The sequence below is a fragment of the Monodelphis domestica genome, chromosome 2 (genome assembly GCF_027887165.1).
Source record: "Monodelphis domestica isolate mMonDom1 chromosome 2, mMonDom1.pri, whole genome shotgun sequence".
In the NCBI taxonomy this organism is placed as follows: Eukaryota; Metazoa; Chordata; class Mammalia; order Didelphimorphia; family Didelphidae; genus Monodelphis; species Monodelphis domestica.
This window is the reverse complement of record NC_077228.1, coordinates 181445142-181465917: the sequence shown is the minus strand read 5'-3', so window position 1 is coordinate 181465917 and position 20776 is coordinate 181445142. Positions and strand designations below refer to the sequence as shown.

The 20776-nt window shown below is 43.1% G+C and overlaps 1 protein-coding gene across 1 annotated transcript; it reads left to right on the top strand.

Moving 5' to 3' along the window:
• Window positions 1-639: 639 nt before the first annotated feature.
• EPX (eosinophil peroxidase) lies at window positions 640-15859 on the top strand. The gene is made up of 13 exons (XM_007481825.2): window positions 640-739; window positions 1132-1225; window positions 1638-1813; window positions 2021-2144; window positions 2649-2778; window positions 4948-5154; window positions 7920-8238; window positions 10075-10235; window positions 12347-12602; window positions 12944-13114; window positions 14438-14675; window positions 14923-15135; window positions 15603-15859. The coding sequence occupies exons 1-12, from the start codon at window positions 640-642 to the stop codon at window positions 15122-15124; spliced, it is 2178 nt and encodes a 725-aa protein (XP_007481887.2). The 3' UTR covers window positions 15125-15135; window positions 15603-15859.
• The last annotated feature ends 4917 nt before the right edge of the window (window positions 15860-20776 follow it).

Here is a 20776-nt window from a genome sequence, read left to right as displayed (position 1 = left end):
TATTGTATTAATGTATAACAATAATATAGAATCATGTAAAAGTAATATAATACATAAAACATAGAATCATGTAAAAGTAATATAATACATAATATAGAATTGTGTAGAAGTAATATAATATGTAATATAAGATCATGTAAAAGAAATATGATATGTAATAATATAATATTCCATGTAATTATGTAAAAATAATCAATGAGGAAAACTGTGAGACCCTGGACAAATCATTTCCCTTTTTTAGTTGTGTTTGGTTTTTAATGCTCCAAACTTAGAATCCTATTGATATTCCTACTTAGAAGAAATGAATGATCACAAGAATCATTTTACAGATTTCTTGGTCTCTTGGGAACCTCTTTTTCCCCTTTTCTTCTCGTTTTAGAACTTTGTTGAATGGAAAAAAAATTTCTTGAAGGGAAATCTACAACTGTATAGAAAAGGTGAGAAGGTGTGGTGGCTGGAGTGCTGGATTCAGGAATGTCAAGACCAGGGTTTGAATCTCAGGGATCTTGAACCAATCCTTTGGACTGTCTTGGCCTACGTGTCTACTCATTTGTAAAACGATGATTCCGAAGGCCCCTTCCAGCTTTATGCTCCCTTGCTTATGACTTGGTGTTCTTGACTGAGGTCTCTCATCCTGGGATGGGGGCGTCTCTTTCAGATATGAAGTTGCTTATGCCCCTTGTGGGGCTCCTGGCGATGCTGACTCTGCCCCAGGCCTCGGAGGGCACTGCCTCCATTGGTAATTAGTCACTTGGGTATCAGAATGGGTTGGGGAAGGGGGGAAGATGAGTCTGAGAACTTCACATTGTCTTGGGAAAAGAGGGGAGACAGGGTCTAAACCAGAGGGCAGCTGGGTAGCTCAGTGGATGGAGAGCCAGGCCTAGAGATGGGAGGTCCTTCCTGGGTTCAAATATGACCTCAGACACTTCCCAGCTGTGTGACCCTGGGCAAGTCACTTGACCCCCATTGCCTAGCCCTTACCACTCTTCTGCCTTGGAACCAATACACAGTATTGACTCCAAGATGGAAGGTAAGGGTTAAAAAAGAAAGTCTAAACCCAAGGGTGCTGGGCAGGGGTAATCCCTGGGACCTGAGCTCCCTCCATCATTTATTCTCTGGACATCTGAGCAGCAGGTGCCCAGGAGGTGGAGACTTCAGTGGTGATGAGTTGCATGAAAGAGGCCAAGAGACTTGTGGCCAGGGCCTACAAACAGACCCGGGAAAGGTGAATACTCCTGGGGGCCCCGTACCTGGGATCAGGCGGGAAGGGGGGGAGGAAGAGGGTCTACTTTATGCGCCTTGTCCGTCCGTCCGTCCGTCTGTCTGTCTGTCTGTCTGTCTGTCTGTCCATGGCCCTCCCCTGGTCCTCCTGGGTGCCCTTCCTGCCTAGAGGCGCATGGACGGGAGGCCGCGTACTCGTTGTGGGCCCCTGGACGAGTCCCTTAATCTCTGCTGCTGCCTCCGTTTCCTTAACTACAAAATGGGGGTAACCCCATCCCAGGGCTGTGGTGAGCCCTTGCTGCTCTTCTGCCTCGAAACAAAGACTGAGGGAATTGGGGACACTCCCGGCGCGCCGCGCGGGCGCTTAATAAGCGCTCCTTCCCTCCCCCGCCCTCCCCTCTGCTGTGTCTGGTCAGCATAAAGCAGAGGCTGCAGAGCGGAACTGTGAGCCCCATGGACCTCCTGGCCTACTTTAAGCGGCCCGCCGCAGGGACCAGGATGGCCGTCCAAGCCGCCGACTACATGCACGTGGCCCTGAGTCTGCTGGAAGGGAAAGTGCAGCCCCAGCACCCGAGACCTTTCAACCTGTCAGGTGCGGTTCTGATCCAGCCCTGTCTTTCCCCTGCCCTCCTGGAGGCGGCGCGCGGGCTCCTCCTCCCCACCCGAGGTGGCCTCTGGAGCCAGGAGCCTCGAGAAGGCTTCCTGAGAGAGGGCCACGAAGGGCAAGCAAGGCTCTGTGGGACAGAAAAGTCTGGCTGTGCCCCTCCCCCCCAGCTCCTCCTCTCCATCCCCTCCCCAGATGTGCTGAGCCCGCACCAGCTAGACCTCCTGTCCAACGCCTCGGGCTGTGCCTCTCAGGAGGGGGAAGTCAAGTGTGCTCTAAGGAGCAGATATCGCACCATCACCGGAAGATGCAACAATAGGTACGGGAGGGCCGCGCGGCAGAAAGCAGTGGGGGTCGGGGGGCAGTGTGCTCCCTGGGGGCAGCTGAGTGGCCCAACGGTTAAAGAGCCAGGCCCAGAGAGGCGAGGTCCGAGGCTCAAATATGACATCAGGCACATCTAGCTGGGTGACCCTGGGCAAGTTACTTCACCCCATTGCCTAGCGCTTCCTGCTCTGCTGCCTTGGAGCCAATACACAGTACTGATTCCAAGACGGAAGGTATTTGAATTCAGATCTTCCAGACTCTAGGGCTAGCCATCTATCCACAGCACCCCCTAGCTGCCCACACTTAAGCAATTAATACTTAATAAATGTTCTATTTATTCCCCCCAACAACTCTGTTTTCCTACTCCGTAGGTAAGAAGGTCCTAGCTTTCTTCCGGATCCTTGATATTTTCTCCCCCTCTCATTCTCCTCCTGACTGTTCCCCCCAATATATATGTACATGTACACAAACACATCCATGCACACATTACTGTTTCCAGGAGGAATCCTTTACTGGGAGCATCGAACCAAGCCTTGGCCCGTTGGCTGCCTGCAGAGTATGAAGACAGAATCTCTCTCCCTTATGGTTGGACACCTGGGAAGGGGAGGAACGGATTCATTCTCCCCCTGGTAAGGCTGGAGAGCAGTTAGATCGCTGTGGGCTCCGCAGGGGCTAACTTCTTCTCCTGAACATCTGGTAGGTCCAAGCCCAGCCGATAAATTCGACTCCATTTATTCCCTCTTGTCTTTTCCTCTTCAGAGCCCAGTTTAGCAATATAACAAGAACTAGCATTTATATAAACCAAATATATATTATAAGCAAATACATAACCTGAATTTATGTGATATATCATAAACAAATCTATTTCTAGAAATATAATTTATCTAATATAAATAAGATATTTATATAAACATCATTTATATTTAAAGTTTGTAAAATTCTTTTTTTTTTAAATAGCCTTTACCCTTCTTTCTTAGTATCAGTTCTAAGACAGAAGACAGGTAAGAGCTAGGCAATGTTAAGGGACTTGCCCAGGGTTCCACAACTAGCAGGTGTCTGAGGGCAGATTCGAACTCAGGTCTTCCCAACTCTAGTCCTGGCAGTCTATGAATTGTTCCTAAAGTGTTTTCTTTACAAATAGTATCTTATTAGAGCCTCACAATCACCCTTGAAGGTAGGTGCTATTACTATCCCCATTTGACAGGTGAAGAAATTAAGGCTAGGGAGAGCTTAAATGATTTGCCCAGGGTCACAGAGCTACACTGTGGTTGAGCCTGGAGTGGATCCGCCTCAGAGCTTCTAGGTCTGATGATGTAAAGGACAATTACTCTAAAGGCTTTGAGCAAGGGGTAGGTGCTCACTTCCTGGAGGGGACATAGAGAACTAGAGCCCCAAATGCAGTAAACGGAAGCTGCTTCTTGTAAGTCGGGAGAGTGGCAAGTACAATCTATAATTAGGGATTCTTGCACCAAAAAAAAAAAAAAAAGATATTTTTTACTTTCAAGCAGGGAAAATAGACCCCTGGGACACTGGCACATGGGGTGGGGAGAGGCTCACCCCTGTGGATCATCTGGTAATTTCCTCTAATATAATGGAATCAAATAAAATTTAAAAATTAAAATAAAAAAAAAAACCTACTAACACTAAGGATATAAAGACAAAATAAAAAAGTCTCCATCCCCAAGAAGCCTATATTTTATATTTAGTGACACGGGGGAGAATACAGTAGGTACCATCTAATATGCCAATGATGTCTTACATGGATCCTGGTGGCTCAAGTTTAGAGCTCTGGAGAGGGATTAAAGTTAGATGTGTAAATCTGCTAGTCACAGGCAAAGAGATGATAACTAAACCCACAAGAGGCTTATGAGAGTACACTGAGAGATAGAGAGACAGAGAGACAGAAGGGGACTGAAGAGAGAGCCTTGAGATATGTCCAGGATTCTGTGGAGAGGACATTTTCAGTGGAGGGATGAGATTAGAAGCCAGAATGCAAGGGTTGGGAAATGAACAGGAAGAAGAATGGGAAGAAGCAAGAAATGTAGATTACAGGGGCAGTTGGGTGACTCAGGGGATTGGGAATCAGGACTAGAAATGAGGTCCTGGATTCAAATGTGACTTCAGACACTTCCTAACTGTGTGACCCTGGGCAAGTCACTTAACTCCCATTGCCTAGCCCTTACCACTCTTCTACCTTGAAACCAAAACATAGTTTTGATTCTAAGATGGAAGGTGAGGGTTTAAAAAAAAAAAGCAAAATGTAGATTGCTCTTACTGAGTCCAACTGTGAAAGGGAGGAGAGGCATGAAGCAATAGTTTCCTAATTTAATTCATTATTCTTGCTAAGAATGGTGGGGATCTGGGGGCCACCAACATATTTTTTTACGCACCTGCTTCTCTCCCCACCAAAAGCACCCGGTCCCTGATTAAGGCCTTGGATTGTTGGAGGTGAAAAAGAGAAGCTGGTCTCCAATATCCTTAGACTGGAGAGCTGGGACACAAGGGGATGGGGAAGTGGATAAGCAACGTTGACGGTTGAGCCCTGGGTGTTCATGCTCTTTATCATCCCTATCAGCTTTAGGATCAGTTTGGTGTCTTCTAAACTTAAGCCCAAGCAGGACTTTTTCATATTTGCCCCACCTTAGTAATAACTCTAGAGTCAAGGAAAAGACTATGGTTTCATGATCTCAAGAGCAAGGAATCCATTTTTCTCTATTTCATCCCAGGTTCTACCTTAACTCTTGGGAGGCTCTGGACAAATTATCAGCTCCATTGTCCTAACTCTATCTTTCCTTTAGGTCAGAGCCGTCTCCAATCAGATTGTCCGCTTCCCTGAAGGAAAGGTTACCTTGGACCGTCATAGGGCGCTCATGTTCATGCAGTGGGGTCAGTTCATTGACCATGACCTGGACTTCAGCCCCGAGTCTCCAGCCAAGGTGGCTTTCACCATGGGGATCGACTGTGAGAAGAGCTGTGCCCAGCTCCCCCCTTGTTTCCCCATCAAGGTATGGCTTCTGAGGGTGAGGAGGTAATGCAGTGTAAGACTTAGGTATTGAGGCTCTACTATGGTCAGCGCTGTGTGAGGCCTTCAGGGAGCTGAGGATGCTGAAGAACAATGTAGCCCTTGCTCTGAAGGACATTATATTCTAGCTTGAGAGACAAGAAATTGTGAGGGAATAATTCAGCACTTCCTAGGATCCATTCAATCAGTCAGTCTTTTTTTTTAATCCTTATCTTCTATCTTAGAATAGATACTAAATATTGGTTCCAAGGCAGAAGGGTTAGGCAACTATGGTTAAGTGACTTGCCCAAGGTCACACAGCCAATAAGTATCTGAGGTCATATTTGAACCCAGGACCACCTGACTTCAACCTGGCTCTCTAGCCCCTGAGCCCAATTAGCTGCACCCCAGCAGTCAATTTATAAGCATACTCTGTGCCAGGCACTATGCTAGGCATTAAGAGAACAACAACAAGAAAGTCATAAAAAAAAAGAATCCTTGGCCTCATGGAGAAATAACAGACAGAAATCACAATATGCAAAATGTATACAAAATAAAACACAGATATTCTTTCCACGTCACGGAGGTTAAGGGTATGGCCTCCACAATCTGGAAAATCCATGTAAAATTTTTTTCCCCTCCAGACAGGAAACTTGAATTTTTTTCTTTTTATGTTATGGGGTATTTATAGTTCCTTGCCATAAAATTTGGTTTAAGTATTTGATCATAGACTATATAATTTCTAAACTGTTTTTGTGTCATCTGTTGGAGCTTTGTGTGCAGTCTATGGCTTCCAAAAAACTCCCCCCAAATTTCCATTTGATTTCTTATGCTGATCTTTGATGTATTGAAACCATGAGAAAAGTCATGATGTGGAAGGGGTATCTCTACAAGGTTAATATAGAGAGGGGGCTGGAGGGCATTAATAGAGTAAAAATAATGGTAGAATGAATTGATTAATCATTTGTTGATTTATAAACTGATTTGATACTCTGCTTGCTGTGCTTACAAAGTATCTTCAATTTATATCAGTGAAGTGAAGCTCATAAGTGAACTCTTCAGGGCCAGGTACAAAGATGCTAAGGAGACTTGTGATATAAAAATAAACTATTTATTGAGAATATAAGGATAAAAAAGTATTTCCAACTCTAAAGGATTCTAACTCGACCCAAATGAAAATTCCCTGGTTCCACAAGGAACCACTTCTGTTTCCTCAGGCTACATTGATCCTTCCTGATCTGACTAACCCAAATTTTCACTATTCTACAATAAACTAAACACTATTATCCTTATAATTCTTAACTTTATCTCCAAGTTATAAAAATAACAAAGGCTAACTGACTGAGCCTCAGCAAGAACCAAGTTAGGACTCAGAACCTTAACAGACTCAGAGTCCAAACCAAAGACTAGGTCTTTCTTTGGTCTTCTCAGATATAAAAACAATTTATATAACAGCAGTAGACAATCACTAGTGTTTCCCAAGTTGGAAAAGGAAAATCACTTAGCTCCTTCAGGTTTTTCCCTCCTTTCCTTCTACCTCAGACAGTGAGGAGAGAGAGAAAAGATGTCACCTGCTTCCAGAACTCCAAGAGAGAGAATAACTGCTAACTACCTCCCAGAGAGTAACTGCCAACTCCCTCAAAGTAACTGCCACACTCAGAGAGAGTAACTGCCACTCCCAGAGACCAACTGTCACAGAAAAACCATTAGACCTTCCACACACACTGTCAACATTTGAAACTGACACTGTCTCAGATCTGCTTCAAATTCCAATCCCTTCTCAAGCCAGCTTCTCTACTTCTTATCTCTAATATTAACAAGACAATTTCTAATATCATCCTTATGATAGCTGGGGTGTAGAAGGAAAGGCTTCATAGAAAAATATTGCTTAAATAGGGTTTTGTAGGAAAGAAAAGATTTGCAGAGGCAGAGGCAGAGGCAGGGGCAGCTCAAGTCAAGCATTTATTAAATACCTACTATATGCCAGACACCATGCTGAGTGCTAGAAATACAAAGGAAGGCAAAGGACAGCCCCTACTCTCAAGAAGCTCACATCCTAATGAGGGGAGGGCAATCTACAAACCAACTATGGACAAAAAAGGATACACGTAGGACAAACTGGAGATAGTCTTAGAGCAAAGACATTTGTATTGAGAAGAGCCATTCTTATAGAAAGTGGGATTTTAGCTAGAACTTGAAGGAAATTAGGGAAACCAAGAGGTGAAGATGAGGAAGGAGAGTGTTCTAGATAAGTCAATGAAAATGTCTAGAGTCTGGAGATGGAATGAGGATGAGCAAGGAGACCCATGTCACTGAATCACAAGAGTATGTGGTTGAGAGTAAGGTGGAAGAAGACTAGAAAGGTAGGAAGGCTTTCTAAGCCAAATGGAGAATTTAATTTTGAGGTAATAGAGGGTCACTAGAGTTTAGTGAATGGGGGTAGGGTAGGAAGGGAGGTGACATTGTCAGATCAGCAATTTGAGAAGATGACTTTGATAGTTCAGGGAAAGATGTATTGGAGTAGGAACAACTCTCTGAGTTTTCTCTAAAATGACAGGGTGGGACTGGATTAGGTTTTAGATTCTTCTACCTCGATATTCTATGAGAAAGAGTACTATTGTCAGAAAGGGAAGTCAACCTAGAGAAGGTGAGTTTTGAGCTAGGTTTTTAAGATAAAGAGAAATGACAGAAAATGGAACTCTCTGATGGGGGTGAAGGCAGGATTCAGTTTCATCTACCTTAGTCTTTTCCACCTTGTTCTTTCTACAGATCCCACCAAACGACCCTCGAATTACTAATCAGAAGGACTGTATCCCTTTTTTCCGATCTGCACCCTCCTGTCCCGGGAAAAAGAACTGTGTCCTCAATCAGATTAATGCACTCACCTCCTTTGTGGATGCCAGCATGGTTTATGGTAGTGAGGATGCCCTTGCCACCCGGCTAAGGAATACATCCAATCAACTCGGACTGATGGCTGTCAACACTCGGTTCCAAGATAATGGGAGGGCTCTTCTGCCTTTTGACAACAACCGTGAAGACCCTTGCCTGCTTACTAACCGTGAAGCTCGAATCCCCTGCTTCCTGGCAGGTGAGGCATGTGGGCTTGGGAGAAAGCGGTTGCTAGGCTTCTGGGGCCATTGTGGGAAAGTGAGGGAGCAGCATGCTCTTTGTCAGTATAGTTATCCCACAGGTCCCAATCATCTCATTCATACCTTTAATGTCTTTAAATGCAGAATGGTGTATGAAGCAACAGTTAGGTGGCACGGTAGATAGAACACTGGAATGAGAGCCAGAAAGACTCATCCTGTGAATTCAAATCTAGCATCAGACACATACTAGCTGTGTGATCCTGGGCAAGTCACTTTACTCTATTTGACTCAGTTTCCTCACCTATAAAATGAGCTGTGAAGGAAATGGCAACCCCCTTCAGTATCATTGCCAAGAAAACTCCAAAATGGTATCACAGAGAGTCAAATATGACTCAGACAACTCAATAACAATAACAATATTGGGTATAAAGCGAGTGAGGGATGGCAGAAAAAACACTGCTCTGGAGTCAGGGACTTTTGGGCAAATTCTGGTACTGTTTCTTCCTGTGTGACAGTGGACAATTTACTTCTCTCCACACTTCAATTTCTTCCTATATAAAATAGAAGGGTTGGATAAGATGACTTCTAAAATTCTTAATGCTGTCTATCTCCTATTTTGCACATATTAGGGCTAAGGGAACAGAGGCCAATTCCCCTAGCAGGGGGAAATAATGTATAGATTTCCTGGAGTTCTATTAATTTGCTAAACTATGACTATTTTCCCATGTTATTGTCATTGTTGTTGTTTGGTCATTCCGGTAGTTTATGACTCTTTGTGAGCCCATTTGGGGTCTTCTCAGCAAAGACACTGGAGTGGCTTGTCACTTCCTTCTCCAACTTATTTTATAGATGAGGAAACTGAGGCAAATTGAGTTGTGACTTCCCCAGAGTCACACAACTAATAAGTGTCTGAGGCCAGATTTGAACTCATTTCTGACTACAAGCCCAGAGCTCAATCTACTCTGTCACCTAGCTGTCCTATTATCCCATATAGAACTCAGTTATAAAAATAATTATATTTAATGACAAAGGGGGCAGGTGGGTAGCTCAGTGGATTGAGAGCCAGGCCTAGAAACAAGAGGTCCTAGGTTCAAATCTGGCCTCATACACTTCCTAGCTGTGTGACCCTGGACAAGTCACTTAAACCCCATTGCCTAGCCCTTACCACTCTACACAGTATTGATTCCAAGACAGAAGGTAAGGGTTTTAAAAATATTTAACAGCAAAAATATAAAGAAAAATGCACTAATCTACTACTCATTCACTTCTCTATCTGTACAAGGGCAGATTTGTGTGTTTATTTTTGTCCATCTCTCATTATTTCTTGCCCCATTTAACTGAAGAAAACAGAAAGGAGACATTCAGTCTAAATGTTTGAGAAGAGTAAAGACTGTTGTAGAGTAATAGCAAGTGTGTGCAAATTATGATTTGATGGGCCCTCACAGTTAGATTTAAGATTTCAAAACTCGTTCATGCCCCTGGCCACCACATCTTCTCCTTGTGGATCGAATCTCTGGTTATTCCTACATGTTCCGTGAAGATTTCTCTTCCAGAATCTAGGATTCTCAATTTTGCATGAATCCTCCCAGCCAGGGCCTTCTCTAGCCTTTTGGGGATACAAGCACATCTGTAGAGATCTGCCCTCAGAAATCCACAGTCCTTCTCTCAGACCCCAGGAGCGGGCTGGAAAGCCCTTTAGCGTTTAGCTGGGGAAATAAAAGCCCAGAGTCAAAAGCTTGCGTTAGATGGCATCCAGCCTAAACAAATGGTTTCCATTGAGCAGTGGATGTTCTTTGGAAGGGTCTGATCGTCATCTGAATTTGGGTTTTTCAAAGGTGACAGCCGAGCAAGCGAAACTCCCAAACTAACAGCAATACACACCCTCTTTGTGCGAGAGCACAACCGGCTGGCTCGGGAGCTGAAACGACTAAATCCCGGTTGGAGTGGAGAGAAACTCTACCAGGAGGCTCGCAAGATTGTTGGGGCGATGGTCCAGGTAGGTCCACTATCTTCCCCTGGAGTGAGAAGCCAGGGCAGTTCAAAACAGAGATAATAGCTCTCTTTCCTAGACTAGAAAGGACTTACAGGGGGATACATGTAGCCACCTGCTTGGGTCCAAATGGGAGAGGGGTCCAATGAAGCTGTGTCAGATTGGCCTAGTACAAAACTCTTGGGTTGGAGCCAGGGGACCTGGAGCCCTAGACTCATGCCTGCCATTCATTTCACTAAGGGATCTGTTCCCCATGGAGGATAATCAGCCTCCCTAGGACTGGAAAAGATGACAAGAAATCGATGATAGATATTGGAGGTTACTTTGAGAAGAAGGTGTTATCCAAATGGAAAAGGGAATGGCTGAAATTGTTTATCTTTCTTCTAAATTCTGTTCTTCTTTCCACCTCATTTCTGTCAAGAACATCACCATCCTTAGTCACTTAGATTCAAGTCCTCAAACCCATTAATTTTTTCAAATCTGTACCTTCTGTCTTAGCGTCAATACTAAGTATCAGGTCTAAAGCAGAAGAGTGCTAAGACTTGGCAATGGAGGGTAATTATCTTGCCCAGGATCACACAGCTAGAATGTATCTGTGGTCCCGTTTGAACCCAGGCCTTCTGAACTCAAGACATTCTATCCCCTTTGCTACTTGTTTTCCTCAGAGCTAATCATTTTTTAAAAAACTTTTGTCTTCCATCTTAGAACCTTAGAAACATTGTGTATTGTTCCAAGGCAGAAGAGTGGTAAGGGTTAGGCAGTAGGGATTAAGTGACTAGGGTCACACAGCTAAGAAGTGTCTGTGGCCAGATTTGAACCCTAGCTTACAATCGACTGAGCCACCTCGCTGACCCCTAGAACCATTAATCATTCAAGTAATTTTTATTTTACTTTACTTTTTAAAAATTACCGAGCATTGATTTCTATTCTCCCACTTACCTCCTTACACCCCCATCATGGAAAAAAGAAAAACAAAATCTTTATAACAAATTTTAATAGTCAAGGAAAACAAATTCCTGTATTGATCAGAAATGTTATGTCTCATTCTGCACCCCAAGTTCATCACCATTCTGTGAGGAGATAAACAGCATTCTTCCTCATTAGTCCTCTGAAAGCATGGTAGGTCATTGCATTAAACAGCGTTCTCAACTCTCAAAGTTGTTTTGTCTTCATAGTGTTATTAATGTCTAAATTATTCTCCTGGTTCTGCTCACTTCACTTTCCATCAGTTCATACAAGTCTTCCCAGTCTTCTCTGAAACCATCCCTTTTGTCAATTCTTATGGCACAATAGTATTCTACTACATTCATATTCCAAAATGTGTTCAGTCATTTCTCAAATGACACACCTTCAGTTTCCACTTCTTTCCCGCTCCAAAAAGAGCTGCTAAAAACACTTTTTACATATGGGTCCTCTTCTCCTTTCTTTGTTCCCCTCAGAGAATAGGCCTCAAGGGTTTGCAGTTCAATGATTTAGGGACATAGTTACAAACTGCTTTCTGGAATGGCCATACCGATTTGCATGATGGACCCAGGGAACATCAATATGCCTGTTTTTTCACAGCCCCTCCATTTGTCATTTTCCTTTTTTGCCACCTTTGACAATCTGATGCTAAGCACTCCTCATCTATTATCTGGACAACTACACTAGTTTTTTAATTGGCCTCCTTGATTTTAAATATCTCTATTCTCCAATCCATCCTCCAGACTATTGCCAAAATGGTATTCCCAAAGCACGAGTGTGACCATGTCACTCTTTTGCCCAAGAAGTTCTAGTAGCGACCCATTACCTTCTCACTGCTCTTGTCTGCCTTCTAATATTCCTCCTTCAAGACTCAGTTCAAGCGCTTTCCCTCACTGATCCCCCCCACTGATATTTTTTGCATTTATTTTGTATATAAACATTTGTTATTTGCTTATTTTCCTTCCAAAAGATTGTAAGCTCTTTGAAGGCAGGGATCATTTCATTTTTGTCTTTGAAACCCCAGGACCTATAGCATAGTGCTTGAGATATAAATGGAACACATTGAAACACTTCTTGAAGGAAAGATTGAATGAACAATTGACTTCTGGGTGAAGAACATAGGAAATCATTTCCCTGGTTGTCATCTCTTCTAGATCATCACCTACAGAGACTTCCTGCCTCTTGTTCTGGGTCGGGCCAGGGCCAGAAAAGCTCTGGGTTGCTACCGAGGCTACTCCTCTCGAGTGGATCCTCGCGTCTCTAACGTCTTCACCTTGGCGTTCCGTTTTGGTCACACTATGATCCAACCCTTCATGTTCCGCTTGGGCAATCAGTACCAGTCCTTGGGGCCCAATTCTCGAGTGCCTCTCAGCACTGCCTTTTTTGCCAGCTGGAGAGTTGTGAATGAAGGTAACCATGACTATTGGCAATCTCTGGTTAAGGGGGAAGTTAGCAATGGTCCTTCCTGGGCAAGATTCAGTGGATCACACAGATGTCTTTTCTTTGAAAGAATGGAGACAGACTTTCCTTACCAGTAGTACCAGTGGGCTCATGCACCACTGCCCTTCACTGGCTAATCTTCCCTCCAAAAAAAGGTTTCTTTCCTCTGGAGGCTGAGTGAGACTAGACAGGGAATGGGTAAGGTTTCTAGATGATCATGGCTACCAGTCCTAGGGAGATCCATCTGAGCACTGCTGCCCCTGGGAGTAAAGTTTTTAAACAATTCAATTTAGTATTTGGGCTCTTCTCAGGTGGAATTGACCCCATTCTCCGAGGCCTCATGGCCACTCCTGCCAAACTGAACCGTCAAGATGAGATACTCGTGGATGAACTCAGGGACAAGTTATTCAGACAGATCCGGCGCATTGGGCTAGACTTGGCAGCTCTCAACATGCAGCGCAGCCGGGATCATGGTCTCCCAGGTGAGAGAGTTAGACCATTCTTATGCCCATGCTGGGATGTAATGGGCTGTGATAAGATGGGAAGGGCTGCAGTATGTGGGTTAGCTCAGGAAAAGGCTCTGCCCCAGGAGCACTTTTCTCCTTCCTTACCAGAGGTGTCCTACCCGACCTATAGAAGGTCAGTACTTCCTTCCTAATTTAGGTTGCTTAAAGAGGTATCACCAACAGGGGGTGAAGTCAGTAATAGGACAGACCTTAGGCCACTAAACAGGTTGGGGCAGCCTCTGAGCTCCAGCATGCTAACCTGGGGGTGATGGGAAGGAGAGGAAGGAGGGGGCCTCAGTCGTTTCCTGTTCCTTATGATCCTTATACTTTCTTCTTCTCCCCTAGCTAAACTCAGAAATGTTCTTCTAATCCCCATACTTGTAGTCCTTTCTCTGGCCAACCAGGCCTTCATTCTTTTGTTCTTTTAGGGGCTGAGTTGTAGCTCACACGGTTATCTTGCCCCCAAATTCATGCATCCAGGCCGTTGCCCAGGGTGAATGCTGGGTGTAAACCAGGCTTGGACAATTCCTCCCTGGAGAGGCTTAACTTGACCCTTTGGAGCCAGGCTTTTCAAATTCAAGTAGTCAGACTATCATCGGAGACAGCCATAGCATGGTACCTTGAGAAAAAGTGATGGATATGGAGTTCGAGGGCCTACTTTCACAGTCCAGCTGTGCCAGTCTATCTGTGAGGCTGTGGGCAAGTAACATTACTTTGGGTCTACAGTTTCTCAGCAGTGCAACTAAGGGATTAGATCAGATAAATCCTATGCATCTCTATGGCTGTGATCCAAAGCTGCAAAATTCACCTTGCCTTTGACCTCTCCCTCCATTGTTTTTTTAACCCTTCCCTTCCGTCTTGGAATCAATACTGTGTATTGGTTCCAAGGCAGAAGAATGGTAAGGGCTAGGCAATGGGGGTTAGGTGATTTGCCCAGGGTTGCACAACTGGGAAATGTCTGAGGTCAAATTTGAACCCAGAACACCTCCCGTCTCTAGGCCTGGCTCTCTATCCACTGAGCTACCCAGCTGCCCCCTCCCTCCATTATTCTTAATGGCTACTAACCTTGCAGTCTAAAAATCATTAGGTAAGTGGCTATGGGTCATGTGAACTTTGCTATATATTGTGATTACACAAGAAGCTATCCATACTGGCTGTGTGAGAACATGGATGCTCTCAATTTATCGAGGCTGGCCAGACTTGTGCAAGGTAGCTGTGCTGTCCAGAACAGTGAGGTTCTTACCCAAAGGCGGGGAAGATAAAGGGATGAGACCAAAATTGCTCCCTTCTTGGCTCTAGGGTACAATGCTTGGAGACGCTTCTGTGGACTCTCCCAACCCCGAACTTTGTCCCAACTTGCCCGGGTGCTGAAGAACAGCAATCTGGCACAGAAGTTCATGCGTTTGTATGGGACTCCTGACAACATTGACATCTGGATCGGAGCTGTTGCTGAGCCCTTGTTGCCTGGGGCCAGAGTAGGACCCCTTTTGGCCTGTCTTTTTGAGAACCAGTTTAGAAGAGCAAGAGATGGAGACAGGTAGGTGCTCTGCTTGAAGGAAGAATGATTCTTCCTTCCAAATTCTCACCTGAGAGTCAAAGGGAGGAATGAGAGCAATTGATGTGTCTTATTTCTTTTGGAACTGGGAAAATCAGGGCAAGGCCTTAGGTGGGAATTCCACCCAAGACCAAATTTTCTGCCTCCATCCCTGCTGCTTGCTTTGTCTTAAGGGTCTTGTGCAATTGCTCCTTTCCACCCCACCCCATCATAGCCACTTTTGTTGAAGGTTCTGGTGGCAGAATCGAGGAGTCTTCACCCAGAGGCAGCGCCAAGCCTTGATAAGAATCTCCTTGTCTCGAATCATCTGTGACAATACTGGCATTACCACTGTCCCCCGGCACATCTTCAGGGCCAATATCTACCCAAAGGGTTTCGTGAGCTGTAATAGAATCCCCAAGCTGAACCTCTCAGCCTGGAAAGGCAGATGAGGACCATCCAGGTAAATGGGGTACCTCCATTCCTAGGGCTAGGAATCTTCCCCCTTCCTGGTGAGTTGAGTACCCAAGCTTCTGGAGGGGGAGGGAAGGACTGAGGTTCACACTCGTTGTGGGATGGAGAAAATCTCTCAGGAGCTTACTATTCACTGTGGTAACCAGGGGCTCTTGATATTCAATTCCTAGATCTAGAGTTTGGGGTGAGTCCATCTTGCCCTGAACTCATTCTTAGACTTATTTGCTGGCTATGTTTTCAACCACTTCTGCTTGTTCTCACAAGTCTGTTCAAACCTCCTTCCTTGGTTGAGGGGGGCAGGGATGGGGGAGTCAAAGGCATCCAGGAGAAGCATCTCATTCTCCCTGTAGCCGAACTTCTTACTGAATCTTTCACTGGCTTCACCCTCAAAACCAAGCTTCCTGCTTGAGACTAACAGTACGAGTTCACTGGGTACCATTTGTCTCCCCACTTTAGATGTCTTCTGGAGTCAAGCTTTCACCCCAGGCTCCCAGATGCACAGACTCAGGAAAGAACAATTTATTGGCTATGGATCCTGGACCTGCGGAAATCTTGGGGCCCCAGACAAGAGTTGGAGTTGGCCTGGGGATCTGAAAAACTCCCTCTGAGACTCAGACATCCCATCGTCCCTTCCTTTGGGGTCAAAACAGATTCTTGACTAGTAGGCTGCATTATATTCTGCTTCTGCCAATAAAGCACTGCTGAAAGCAGAATTGTCACTGTTTCTGTGGTTGGGGAGGGGCATTCTCATGAACTACTCCAGGGGAGGATGGGGGAGACAGAAGGCAGGGGAAAAATTAAAAAGGGAAGAGTGGGGGAAATGAGAGCATTATTAAGGGATCCCTATATGCTAGACACTAGCTAAGCACATTTTCAGTTAGGGTGACACGGCCAATCTCTTATCTTTGGGAAAATGTCTTACTTTCCATGAATTAGGGACTGATTCAGCCCAGGGAAAAATGGATCAAGGCCAAGAGCGCTGAATGAGAATGGTTGCAACTATGGATTTTCCGTATCTCTAATGAAACATAGTTGTTGCACCTTCTTGCCTATATGCTCCCTAATGAAAAAGTTCACAGTGGGAGACCTCCTGAAGAATGTGATAAGCAGTGGGCAAAAGGAGAAAGGAGCTAGGATCTCTCTTATTTCTAAAAGTCAATTAGCATTCTTTACATCCCTGTACTAAGGCATCATCCAGCAAGCATTTATGTATATGTAGATTGTGTCTTTTGTGTTTTCACTTCAGTTCATTCTCTAGAAGTGAACATTCCCAAGTTATTCTTTAAATATTAAATATGACACTGTATAGAATCTCTTGATTCTAATAATTTCATTCATTATTGTAGTTCTTTCCAAGTTTTAAAAAATAATCTGCTCATTGCTTCCTATGGTGTAGTAGGATTCCCTCACAATCATATATCACAGTTTGTTTAGCCATTTCTTAACCAATGGACATCCCTTCAATTTTCAGTTCTTTGCCATTGCAATATGAGAGCTGCTCTACATATTTTGGGACACACAGAACATACAAGTTTTTTTTTTTTGCTTGGTCAAGGGATATACATAGTTTTATAACTCTCTGGGCATAATTCCAAATAGCTCTTGTTACAAGGGAATCACTTTAAAAGACTGATATATATTAATTTAAGGTCGCCAAGGAATCAGCTATGTAATTCCTAAATGAAAAACTCAAGTCAGCCGTCAGCCTTTTGGAGTTTAATTACAATAGGAGCAAGAAAGGAATTAGAGATATATAGAGAGAGAGAAAGGGGAGAGAAGGGAATAGGGCTTAAATACCCCCTCTGTTTAGGCTGGGCCAAAAGGCCCAAGCCCTTAGATAGCTGGGGCAAAGAAAAGAGAGCAGTCCCTTTCACTCACGTGTCCAAAATGGAGAAACAGTCTCAGAGGCCCCCACTTTCAGCTTCCTTTAGAGCAAGCTTCCTCAGAGCCCAGGAACCACCGACCAAAAACTCAACCCCCTTTCAGTCTCCAGACCCTCCTATCTTTAAGGACACCATCCAAGTTGCCTCCCCTCAGTCCTCACATCTACCAATCACTCTTCATCAATTTCCCTGTCAATGGAGGCTCTCGCTTAACCCAGGACCGCCCAGAGGTTTCTGGCTTTTTGCACATGTCTGTTGAAGGTCATATTTTCCAATGATTAAATCTATACTCCTTTGCTACAGCCCTTTCTAAATCCTGTTAACTTGAGTATGGTAGAGATTGGAATAATTAAATTTTGATCTAGGCTGCAGCCCTTACTCAATCCTATTAGGACTGAATAGGGTGGAGATTTATTCCAAGTATCTCCATTGTATCAATTCTAAATCAATCAAGACTCAAAGAAATTCCTGTTCTATGCTTAAGCATAGGTCAAAGTCCTTTCCATTGTTCAGCAAAGGGTTTCTGTCCTAAAGTAATCTTAAGAAGGGAAGAGAGGGAACCTCCCATGCCAATGGAGTTCCCATTCCAATAGACTATCAGTAAGAAATTTTCCAAGTATGAAATATCCCAATGGTGAAATTTCCAACATTTATAAGTCTAAGGAATTTTGAGGTTTACAATCCCCCCTGATGATCATTGGGAGACTAGTCTCCCCATTGATCATTTAACATAATCATTTTGTAGTTCTAAATTCACTTCTAACTAAAGATATACACAATATTCAATTTTCTAGGAGAAATTAGAATAGTGAGAGAGGAAATAGAAAAGAAAAGAAAGCAAAACCAATGTTTGCTAGGCGCATTGACAGAAAGCCAAATTAGGGGCAGTCCCTTTTGGCATAAATGTTACAATAAATGTTCAATCAAAAGTTCAGTCCAATCAATCACATCCAAAGTTCATTCTTGATCTTCTTGATGAAGTGTAGGTTTTTGGCATCTTTCTGTAACAGTTCATTCTCTGGATATAAAAGTTTCAAGCTTCTTTCTTGAAGATCTTTTCTTGAACAAAATCAAAATCTTTGAATTTTTTATAAAAGTAAAATCTTAAACAAAAGTCTTGGATTTTTATAAAAATAAAATCTCAAACAAAAAAAATTCAAAAATTCTTAGATTTTAAATTAAAATACAATCCCCCCTGAAGTAAGTATTAAAAAAAAAATATCAAGTTTAGCTCAGAATGCAATGTTCAGTTATGGGGTTGTATGTGTCAATTATCAAAAGAATAGAAAAAAATAATCAAAAACATAAGAAAAATTCAAAATAGGCCTTGTATAGGTCCAGTTTAAAGTAATTTCTATCCCACAAGTATGTAGGACAGAATACAGTAATATTTCACTTAGCCATTTGTAGCCAAGACTACAGGAAGTTGCCATAATATAAGAAGGAAAGAATTAGAATTTTATTTTGATGGGGAAATGTCATTCCCTTGTCTGATTTTTTTCCTCAGGGATATAGGGAGCCAGCATGATAGTCAAGCTTTGTACTTGTTTGAGTACTTCGAAAGGAGTGTAGATACAAGGAAGTCCTACGACTTAAACATAAGTTAAGCGTCGCAACCTTGAGTCTCACTTTAATATTTCATGTGTGCTCTATTGGCACTATTCAGGTTTAGTCTGTGCTCCTTGTTTTTATCCCTTTTCCTGGAATCAGACACAAACATTAATCACAGTCCTATAATATTTTATCAATAAATGGCAGGTTCCCATAGTTTAAAGCTTTTAGGCATATATTGATATTATAGCAAGAGTATATATATTAACTTGTATTACTGCAGGGAAAAAAATAATATTAATATTAATTATGTGTACCTTCAGTACAAAAAAATGAGAAAAAAATCAAATATTCTGATCAAAAAATAAAAAGAAATAAGAAAAAATAAGGAAAAAAATCAGTAATTCAATATATTCTTGAAAAAAAAACATCCATTTGTCTATGGATTATTATCTCCAATTCATATGATAAGATAGAGTCACAATTCATATGATAGGATAGAGTCAATCAGTCTCAGCAGAAGATGCTTTCTTCACATGTGAGCAGTGAATCCAAGAGTCTCTTTCTCCAATCTTTATAGATGTTGGAGTAGTTAATAATATTTGGAATGGTCCTTCCCATGAAGGTTGAGTTGCTCCAGTTCGCTTGAAATTCTTGATATAAACTTTATCTCCTGGGTTCAGGTCATGCAGAGAAAAGTCTAATGGTCCAGCTTGTACTGCAGCTCCGGATTCATGAAGTTCACGTAGTTTGTGCTGTAACTCCTGTATATAGGAAGCAATAGTAATATCTCCCCCTAATAGCGATGTATAAGCCGGGGAGAAAGGCTTAGCCTGTATAGGCGGATGTCCAAAAAGCATCTCAAACGGTGAAATATGTAAGTCTCCTCTAGGCCTGCTTCTAAGATAAAATAGGGCCAGAGGGAGAATTTCAGGCCATTTTAAATGGGTCTCAGTGCATAATTTGCCAATCATAGTCTTAAGTTCTTTATTCATCCTCTCCACTTGGCCTGAGCTCTGGGGGTGATATGGAACATGGAATTTTGGAGTTATCCCCAAGCAAGAATATATTTGATTTAAGACAGAATCGGTAAAATGACTCCCTCTATCGGAGTCAATACGTGCTGGTAGGCCAAAACGAGGAATAATTTCTTTTAAAAGTATCTTTGCAACAAAATCTGCTGTGGCTCGGGTCGTAGGAAATGCTTCCGGCCATCTGGTTAGTTGATCTACAATTACTAGACAAAATTTATAACGTCCAGCTTTTGGCATTGTAATGAAATCTATCTGTAGATGTTCAAAAGGTGTGTAAGCCAGAGGACGTCCCCCAAAGGCTTTTCCACGATATGCATGTTGGTTATATGCCTGGCAAATAGGGCAGGCTGAACATACTTTAGAGGCTACAGTAGTTATACCAGGGGCTATCCATACTCTCTTGACAGAGTCCACGATGCCCTGGGTGCCAAAATGACCATTTTTATGAATAGATTGGCAAATTTGGTTATAGAAACTTCTAGGGAGCAGGGGTTTTCCTTCAGGTGACACCCATACTCCATTAATTTGTTTTGCTTTAAATTTTTGTTTCCATTTTTCCACTTCCTTTTCATTATAGGAGAGTGATAAATTTAAATTATCAGTGGTTGTTAATGTTAAAATTAATCCAGGTCCTTCTATGGCTGCTAGTTTTGCAGCGGCATCTGCTCGGTCATTTCCTCTAGAGACAGGGTCAGAGCCACCTGTATGGGCAGAGCAATGAACTACAGCTAGGGCTTTAGGCAGTTTGAGAGCAGAAAGAACTTCATTAATAATTTCTGCATTAGCTATGGATTTTCCAGCTGAGGTTAAAAATCCTCTTTGGAGCCATAGCATCCCGACTGAGTGACAAATGCCGAAAGCATATCTAGAATCTGTATAAATTGTTGCCTTTTTATCCTTGGCAATTATACAAGCTTGTTTTAGAGCTATGAGTTCTGCTCCTTGAGCGCTAATGTTAGAAGGTAGTGAAGCTGACCATTCAGTGGCAAATTCTGAGACTACGGCAGCTCCAGTGTAACGTATGCCATCCCTCATAAAAGAGGAACCATCGGTAAATAAAATCAGATCTGCATTGTCTAAGGGAGTGTCCAAGAGATTATCTCGAGGCTTTTCTGCCATGGACACTAATGTTTCACAGTTATGTAGTGGTTCTCCTGAAGTG

What these genes read in the sequence shown, in the direction of transcription:
- EPX (XM_007481825.2), top strand. Translation starts at nt 640, where the DNA reads ATGGGGGCGTCTCTTTCAGATATGAAGTTGCTTATGCCCCTTGTGGGG. An exon ending in GAGACCTTTCAACCTGTCAG is followed by an intron (nt 1,814 to 2,020) that starts GTGCGGTTCTGA and finishes TCCCCTCCCCAG; the next exon opens with ATGTGCTGAGCCCGCACCAG. An exon ending in ACCGGAAGATGCAACAATAG is followed by an intron (nt 2,145 to 2,648) that starts GTACGGGAGGGC and finishes TACTGTTTCCAG; the next exon opens with GAGGAATCCTTTACTGGGAG.